General features: G+C 41.4%; 1 protein-coding gene across 1 annotated transcript in view; it reads right to left on the bottom strand.

Moving 5' to 3' along the window:
• ADGRA3 (adhesion G protein-coupled receptor A3) overlaps window positions 1–8,607 on the bottom strand; it is a 57,018-nt gene extending 48,411 nt beyond the window's left edge. The window contains exon 1 of the mRNA XM_065060647.1: window positions 8,025–8,607. Coding sequence (XP_064916719.1) covers window positions 8,025–8,290 — 266 coding nt within the window. The 5' untranslated portion in view covers window positions 8,291–8,607. The remainder of the gene's footprint in view (window positions 1–8,024) is intronic.
• Between the last annotated feature and the right edge of the window lie 318 nt (window positions 8,608–8,925).

Here is an 8,925-nt window from a genome sequence, read left to right on the forward strand (position 1 = left end):
ATCACACAAGTATTACTTATAGCATATGCTGCCATACCCAGTTGCATATGTATTTACATTTCCTATTAGGTGTATGTGCTCTCTAGAAAGGGCTTTGTCTAGACACATTTTAGCAAGCACTTCTTGTCAACTCCTGGCATACGAAGATACATTTTCACAAACATGTATATCCTAATGCTACAGAAGTCAACAGTTTTTGGATAGTTCAGCTCCCTGAGCTGACTAGGCATGGAGCAAGACAAATGGTAGTACAGCAGCAAGGGAGGGGAAAAAAATCCCATACCCACACAGCAGGAGACTGGGAGATCAAAGTATGAACACACCAGCTCCAGTTCAGGCTGCAGTTTTACAGGCACCTGGGTGTGGATGTAACTTTCTGCACTGGGGAAGATCCTTCCCCTGCCCTCACAAAGCAGGAAGAGAGGGTAGAAGGGACTTCCTTCTCCAGCACAGAGCTGGAAGGTCAGCTCACTGAAACTTTAATAAGCCCATCAACAGGCAATTTTGATCACTGGTATGAATTTCTGTTAACACCAGAGGCTGTTTTATCCTCAAACATCAGTTCAAGGTATTAGAATCAGTTGTTTGGTATGTCTTACAGGATGCTTTTAGAAATCTGAGCATAACTTGCAAACTCTGACTGATACTAAATTTCAGGGTAAAACCTATTCTATGACGACATGGACTAAATAATAATAAGTTGTTGTATCAGACGGAAATAAGCCTTTATGTTCACCTGCTCAGGTGGAAATAGCACACGTAGACAACAGCAGTAGTTTTCCCAGACTGAGTTACAGCACTATTTCTTCTCCTACTGGCTTCCAGACACTAATAATGCCTTTACTGATTTTGTGGGTAGCTGCTGAATTTCAAAGAGTTCTTGCCCATCTCATGCTAAGCCAGTTACACTCATTCTTCAGCATCTTATCTCTTCTGCCTTCATTCCCTCAAAGTTCTTCCTATTTCCCATCTCCATAACCAATACAACCAAAGAAACCCATGATCTTATCTCAGCACCCCTCAACTCCAGTAGTTTCTGCCTTTTAATCCAGTCTCTTGCCTTTCTTCACTCCATATCTAGACCTTCACCTCCCTCCCTCTACCTCAAAGCATCGTTTTTCCCTAGATTGAACTGACCTAGCCAGTGACATAGATGGTACTCTTAGACAAAGCACCTGAAGACAGCACAGCCCACAGCCACCTAGAGACTTGCCTGGATGAACCCTAGAACACACTGTCCAGTGCAGAAAGAATTGTGAAATTCAGTTGTCTATTTTTTATTTAATCAACCTGCATTTATAATGTTTGGTTTGTCTCCCAAAAAAAAAAAAGCTCTTAGTTAGTCTGCCTTGCCAAAAAGGTCAAGTTCCTTCTCCGAAAGTGACAACCCCACAGCCTTGCCAAAACTGGCTGACTAGCTTGGATCACACACACCGCCAGAGCAACTGCTCAGGGACCAGCAGCTCTGCACAGCCAGGAGATGTGCAGGACAGAGCTGTACAGCACCACTGGACATGCCCTATGCCATTACCGAAGGAGTCATCACAACACAGTGATCCACATCAACAGTAACTAATGGATCCAAACTGTCCTGCTGTAGCACTCTAGGGGCAGTAGGACAGTTTTCACTGCTAAACAACCAAACAACGAAATCCAAAGGTGAAAATAAAATTCTCACCTATTTACTGTGCTAAAGACTAAATATGTTTAATAGATTATTTAAGATTTTACAAATTAATATTCAGAATTCATTAAGTATCTCATTGCAGAAAGCAATTTAAGACAATTTATTATTACTAATGAAAAGAAATGCTCAACTGTTTTTAATCTTAATGGATTAACTACTGATACAAAGAAAACATTTCAACTGTATTGATTCAAAAATTACAGAGACTATTATGGTGAAAATACAGACTAAATAAGGCATTAATGACAAAACCATAAACCTGCAACATATCTGGCCCATGCAGAGTACATATGGGAACCATTAAATTCTGAAAAATCTAACCTTGCAGCTCCATAGTTGTTTTAAATTACAAAAATAACCCTTGAAACATGAACAAACTGCAAGCAAAAAAGAATGAGACAGATGCAGTTCATCACTGCAGCACAAATTTTAATTCTATTTCTTTAACTCCTGGCATTAACTTTAAATTTTTAGTATTTTGCAGTTTTTCCAAACTGAAACAAAACCAGGAGTACTAGTGATCAATAGAAGACAACAATAAAAGAAAAAAGTATTAATCCTGAAGACAGAAATCTCTCTTCCTGAGGCTAATGAACACATAAAGGGCATTGCTCATATGGACATCTTCAAGGGAATAAAGGTATTGGGCAATTCTACACTAATATCGTGGCTTTAAGAATTAAAATAATAATAATTTGTCCTCATTACAAAAATTTGAATTTGTTCTCCATTATTTTTCAGAACTTATCTCTATCCTCCTCCCTAATTTTTAACTCAGAAGTAATCAGTACATAGCTTTCATGCAAAATTTGAGCACCAGGCTTGTAACAACTGCCTATGGTTGCATCTATGGTGCAGAAGCCATATTTCTAATTAATTCACATATTTAAGCAAAAGTACAATAAACTCATTGTGAAAGGCACTTAAAACAATTTTTAAATGCTTATATAGAATAATAATTTAAAAAAATCAGTATGCACTGATACAATCGTCATTGTATGAAGACTATTACCAATTACAACCCACCATGCATGTTACATTAAAGCCATTACTGCAACACTGAAAGAAACAAGCATATTCAAACTTGGCTGGATACTTATTAACAAGGTAACATTGATGTCTTCTGAAGTGGAATAGTTTTTTTAGATAAAACAAAATAATGCAATTTAGAAGAAAACACCATTCAAATTGTGACCTCAAAATTTTCTTGCAACACTCAAATATACACAAAAGTGTCCACAATCATACAAGAATATTGTATGTACGCAATATTCTATAATAACCACCCCACAATAATGAATTAACATTTAAATAGGGCATACAGCAAGGCATGAATCTGATTTTTAATGTGGATTGCTATCTTCTCAATGAGGTAAAAGACATACACAACACCTCATAGATGTATACTGAATAGGCCTACTAAAATACAAGCCTAATATAAAATGAAACACCCCTAGTGATTTTTAGGAGTCAGATGCCACTGGTAAAAAGGTATGAGCAAGTACTTGGCAAATCACACAATTGTGGATGCAATGATTCTCAAGTACTGTCTCTCTACTGCCTTGTGTTCATGAGTAAAATGTATTTTGCACAGGCCCCGTGTATCCACTGACTAAATAAAATTTTAAGATGAGTTTTAATGGGAGTTACTAGCCCTTTATGTCTTAAAAAAAAAAAAAACAAAACACCCACCACATTAACACCGCCCAAATTATTAATACTGGGCACTTACAACAGTTTAAAATAGACTATTTTAACAACAACCAGGAATGATCTGTCAAGGGCACCTTCAAATTAATAATGGAAGTGTACTTTAAAAGAAGAGGTAGACTTCCACAGAAGACATTTACTATGCCTATACTTCCTGTTTGTCAATGTTTTGGTAAAGGATACTTTTTTTCCAAACACATAATAGAGAAAGATCCAACTAAGCAAAACAAAGGAAATGAAAACAGTTTAGAAAATACTAGATCACACCTTGGGAAAAAAAAAAAAAAAAAAAAGAAAAGAAGATTAAAAATAATAACTATAAATCTCTACATAATATCTATTTCCTTTCTTTTTGAAACTTGAAAAGTCCTCTTTCTGTCAGAAGGAAAAAATTACCTGCCTAATTACACGTAATTCGCGTAATTACAATGTAATCACACACTGTGATACAAGTGACTCCTTGCAACATGAGTGACCTTTTGCTTTGAAACTTTTGGAATTTAGGTATTTGTGTTACAAATGGAAAGGCTGTGCAGATGTCTCAGGGGCCAAGTAAGTTTGCCTTTCAGCTGCTTAATGGATGTAATTCGACATGATTATTTAGGAGCTGGACAAAAACTGGGACATCTTAAAATGTTTCTCCACAGTAAACCAGTTAAGCGTATCTTTGAACAGGTCTGAACAAAAAACAACAACAACCACCACCACACAAAACAACAACAACAAAAAACAACAACAAAACAGGATAATGCTCTGGCTTGTAAATTCTAGCACTTGCAAGTGCAAACACCGATACTCATGTGTTCCTACAAGGATATGTGAGTAAGCAAAGTTGTTTGCAGACCAGTAAGGCTCCTGATTCAGATACACAATTCTTCATTGAATATCTATACTTTTATTGTGTTGATTTAGATTCCTATTCCTATAGGATAACCTATGTGTAATGGGTAACTAAAATTCTCAACAAGTAACAAGGATTACAACCGCATGGGTTTGTCTTCAGTGGGATTACACATTCTCCCCCAAAGAATGATGTAATGGCTAATATCTAATTTGTTATGACATAATTTCAGCTTGCATCAAAGAAATACAACAGCAATGGATTTCTTATCTCAGACTTCTATTACAAGAGTATAGTGCATTTTTTACTTACATGTGAATTATTGCAATCGTCTCAGTATCTACTGAAATACAGAGCCAGTCAGACAAAGCATGGAGTTACATTCACCCAGTTATGTTATCTTCACATCAAAAGCACCTCATCTGGCTGGTTAAACTACAAAGGTCAAAGCCATCTATGGCGTTCATGTAGATACAGCCTTCACTTGCATCTCAATCAGTTTTTATTACATAAAGCTATGAAAAAGTCCTTTTCTTAACTACAACTAACTTTAATTAATCTTGTAATTTGACCTAACTGCTCAGTAAAGCACCAGATATTTCTACCTGGATCTTCATTTACAGTGCTCCCAGAAATCCTAAACATTACTTACTCTCCCACAGACATCTCTCTATAGTTTAACACTCCTCTTTCAATGTTTGTTTTCCTTCCTCAATCATTAAACAAACTTACTTCATCTCTTACCAATTGAAAAGAAGTTAGGATGTGGGTTTTTTTTTTTCTGAAGAGTAACTAAAGATTCTACTAGTGACCTAAATTAACAGGACAACAAAATGTTTTGTGGCAAACAAAAGCCAAGGCATTTCATAAATTAAGTGACCTTGTCCAACTTATCATTAGCATTGTTAACCACTAGCTACAATGGTGTGCAAGAATGATACAACCTGGCCAGCATCTTCAGATGCTACTCATTCATCCTAATTTCCACTATTTCTCTTACTTCCTCACTTTTTAGATGCTTTTGTGCTCAAAAACATTTCACTGGAAAGAAAAAAAAAAAAAAGAAAAAAAAAAAGCCACAACTGTAAATGAAGCAGCTGATGTACTCAAAGGCTAAGAGATCAGCAATAAGGACTGAATAAGGATTTCCAAAATGAATACAATCACTTAATTTGAGACACTCCTAGGTCACTTAAGAACCAAAAAGTTTTGTAAAACTACAAATTACTCTTATTTAAAATCGGTTTGTGCAAAATAAGAGCCAACATAAAATAAAATTAACTGGATTAAAATGTAGCTCATCTACACAACAGTGATCTATTTTCAGCTACTTATCTCTGCAGTGATGCACTAATCCAAAAAGCTATAACAGAACTAGTACTTATCTTAATAGAAGAATCCCACAAGAATCAAGATTCAAGATAACTCAGGGCAGTTTGATGCTAATCAGACAACTTTCCACTATCCACCAAATGTTGCAATTCTAAGCATCAGCTTGGAAGAAAAAGTAATTTTTGGCAAAAGATTAGATAATGATTAACCCAGCCACTACTCATCAACATGTTAGTGAAATGGCACTTGGCAAAACACCTCATAAATCAACAAAACTTTCTAACCAGATTAACACAGATCCAGTAACCAAAAAAAAAAACCAAAACACCACACACTAAACAACACACTCAAGAGATACAGAAGCCACACCTTTAAGAGTCAACAAAAGATCCTGAATCACAACAGCTATTGTGTCCATTTTCTGAGAAAAAGCAGGAGCATTGTTTTAAAACTCTTTGTCTCATATTTAAGTAAAATTTCAAAGTGTGCATTCATATTAATTGTATCAACACCATTATGATACTTGCTACAAATAACAATTAAAGAAATCACATTGTTTCCTGCTGTGTCTATTAAAAGTTTAAAAAGGAAAAATAAATGTTTTGGAAGTTATCATGAACTTCAAAGGTCAGTTAAAACTGAAAGCAACTAATTAGCATATGTAGATATGCTCTAGATACACTCTAGATAATTAAGGAGTATGAAAATCAAGATGAAAGATGAATCATTCTTCCAGATTCTTCCGTCACTGCAATTATGAGCAAAGGTCCACTCACAGCCAAGCTACTGTGTTTGATATCTGCTTGTCTTTCACAGCAGAGCTGTCACTACAAGTTTTCTGAACCAAAAGGCTCCCGCAGTCAACTTTTTCATATCAACCGTACTAACATCTACTTTTATCAAAATGTTAATGGATAATGCTATATTTTTAACAGATAATCAGCTGCAAAGCCTTTGAGGGTCACAAAGGCTAAAATGAATTTGTTGATCAAACAGCTGTCACCTTCTACCTTTTGCTTTCTTTTCTTTTTCAGAACCTTCATGTATGACTATTTATGGTTACTTCTCACAGGTCATTTAGAAGTGTTCTCTGAACCCTTACAGATTGCCAAGCAAGAACAACTACTTTATCCTTAATCATCTCCTTTTTTTTTGCTTTCCCTTTTCTCATAGCTCCACATCCACAAATCTGTCACTGACTGCATCCACACCTTACTAATACTTCCTGAAGGAAGCTCTTCCTTGGTGTTTCAGTGTTGACAAAGCTCACAAAAGCAGCAGTCAGATTGTTGTTCTCTTGGCAGAACCATATACCTCCTGTGCTTAATCTCAGACTATAGGTAAATCTTTCAAACCTTTGGTTTCCAGTTAAGTATATAAATATCTGAAGTACGAGTACCACAGGCACTTTACAGCTTTCTAAAGGACAGGGTTCCACTCTTAGGGCTGTCCACTGATGAAATCCAGTGCTGCTGACATCCCTGACCATGGCCAGGCAATTGGACCTGGTGATCTCTAAAGGTCCCTTTCAACCCAAACCATCCTATTAACTTCTTTGCTAGACTGACCAGTTAATGTCTCAGGAAGAAAAACCACATGCAAATCCTTTATTTGCATGTGCACACTCATGTCTAAGTAAACAGCAACATATTTCTTACTTTGGAATAAGTTGCACATCCTGTTTGAAACTTGTTTTTCAAATGGATGAGCTAGAATTACCTCCACATAAAAACAGCACGCCTACTGCTACGTGGAAGTAAACTGAACTTTTTTTCCAAAGAGGAAACAAAATAAATCCCTTTGGCTGGTTTTATTGTGAGCCATAATGAATAAATTGCTGTTTGCTACCACAAAACTTCAGGCCCACCTACCCTACATCACACAGTGAGCAGTTCACGCACTCTGTTAGTGCTCAGTTGTTAAAACTACCTCAGAGCACGATACTCCAAAGCTCAGTTTCTTCTGAGATTTAAAGTAAATGAAAAAAAGAAAAAACAAGTACATTTAGATAAGTTTAAAAAACAAAGTGCAACTACTTCTAATAAAGAAACACCTAAGCTTTCCTGAGCGGTTTGATGGAGAGCAGTCCCAGAAGGGAAGCAGCAGCAAGGGCTGTGCGGGGACGTCGCTCCGCGGGGCGGGAGGCGTGGGGGTACGCAGAGCGGGACCGTCCCGCACAGCCCCCCGCTCGCCGGTGAGTAACGGGACGCTCCCCCACCCCCTAAAATCAGCATCCTGGGAAGCTGAGGAAAAACGCGAAAAGCACAACCAAAAAAAAAAAACCTCACGGTCCCAAGGGCTTTCCCCAGCGGCAGATGGGGATCAACCGCGCGCGCCCCCTCCCCCCCACTGCTGACCCCATTTTACCTCAGGCCGCCGCTCCGTTCCGTCACCCCCCCACCCCGTCCACGTCGCACCAAGGCCGCCCACCTCCCACCCGGGGACGGTACTCACAGGGTGACCGTCCGGTTGGGCAGCGCCTCGGGAGGCAGGACCTGAGCGAGCTCCAGGTTGCTGCAAACTACCTTCACCTCCACCGGCCCGCCGGCCGCCGCTGCTTTGCCGGCGCTCTTGGGGCGACTGTCGTACTTGCATCCCGGGGGCAGCACGGCGCCGCCGCCGCCCCCCAGCACCGTCAGGAGCAGGAGCGCGGGCAGGAGCCCTGCCGGGCGACGGGGGCGCGGCGGGCGGCAGGGAGCTCTGCGGCCGGGGGGCAGCATGGCGGGGCTGTGCAGGGCCCCGCTCCGTTCCGCTCCTCCCGCAGACGGCGGGGACGGACGGGATCGGCTGGGCCGGGCAGGAGCTGGGCGAGCGCAGGGGGCTCGCCCTTCGCCCTGGCCTAGCTCCGCGGGGGCGGCGCCAGGCGCGGCCGCAGCACTACCGCCATGTGGTGCCGGTGGGCTGCGGGCGGGCAGAACCGCGGCCGTCACAGCTGCCCTCGCCTTTGTGTCGGGGCCGGCGGGCTCCGCGCAGCAGTAGCAGCGCCGCCTTCCGCCGGTGTCAGAGCCCCGCGCCTGCGAGCGCGCCCGCCGGGCCTCAGCCCCACTGCGCAAGCGCCGCGGTTGAGGCTGCGGCCACAGCGCCTGCGCGGATGAGGGGCCACGGCGGGGCGGTGCTGCTGCCCGACGCAGGGGCCAGCGCTTCCGAGGCAGAGAAGCGCTCGCCCCATGGGGAGCTCCTGGCCGAGTCGTCGGTAGCGTTGGGCCTGCCCGCGGTCCAGTCCTCTCCCGCAGCCGTCGGCTCCTTCCTTATGGCCTCCTCCAGCAGGAGCTCTTCGCCCAGGCCCCTCAGTGGCCGGCGTCTTTGGGTCCCCCAGGATTCTGTAGAGTCCCTTTGGCGCTCCTTTGATAGAGGG

Source organism: Columba livia, chromosome 4 (genome assembly GCF_036013475.1).
Source record: "Columba livia isolate bColLiv1 breed racing homer chromosome 4, bColLiv1.pat.W.v2, whole genome shotgun sequence".
Lineage (NCBI taxonomy): Eukaryota > Metazoa > Chordata > Aves > Columbiformes > Columbidae > Columba > Columba livia.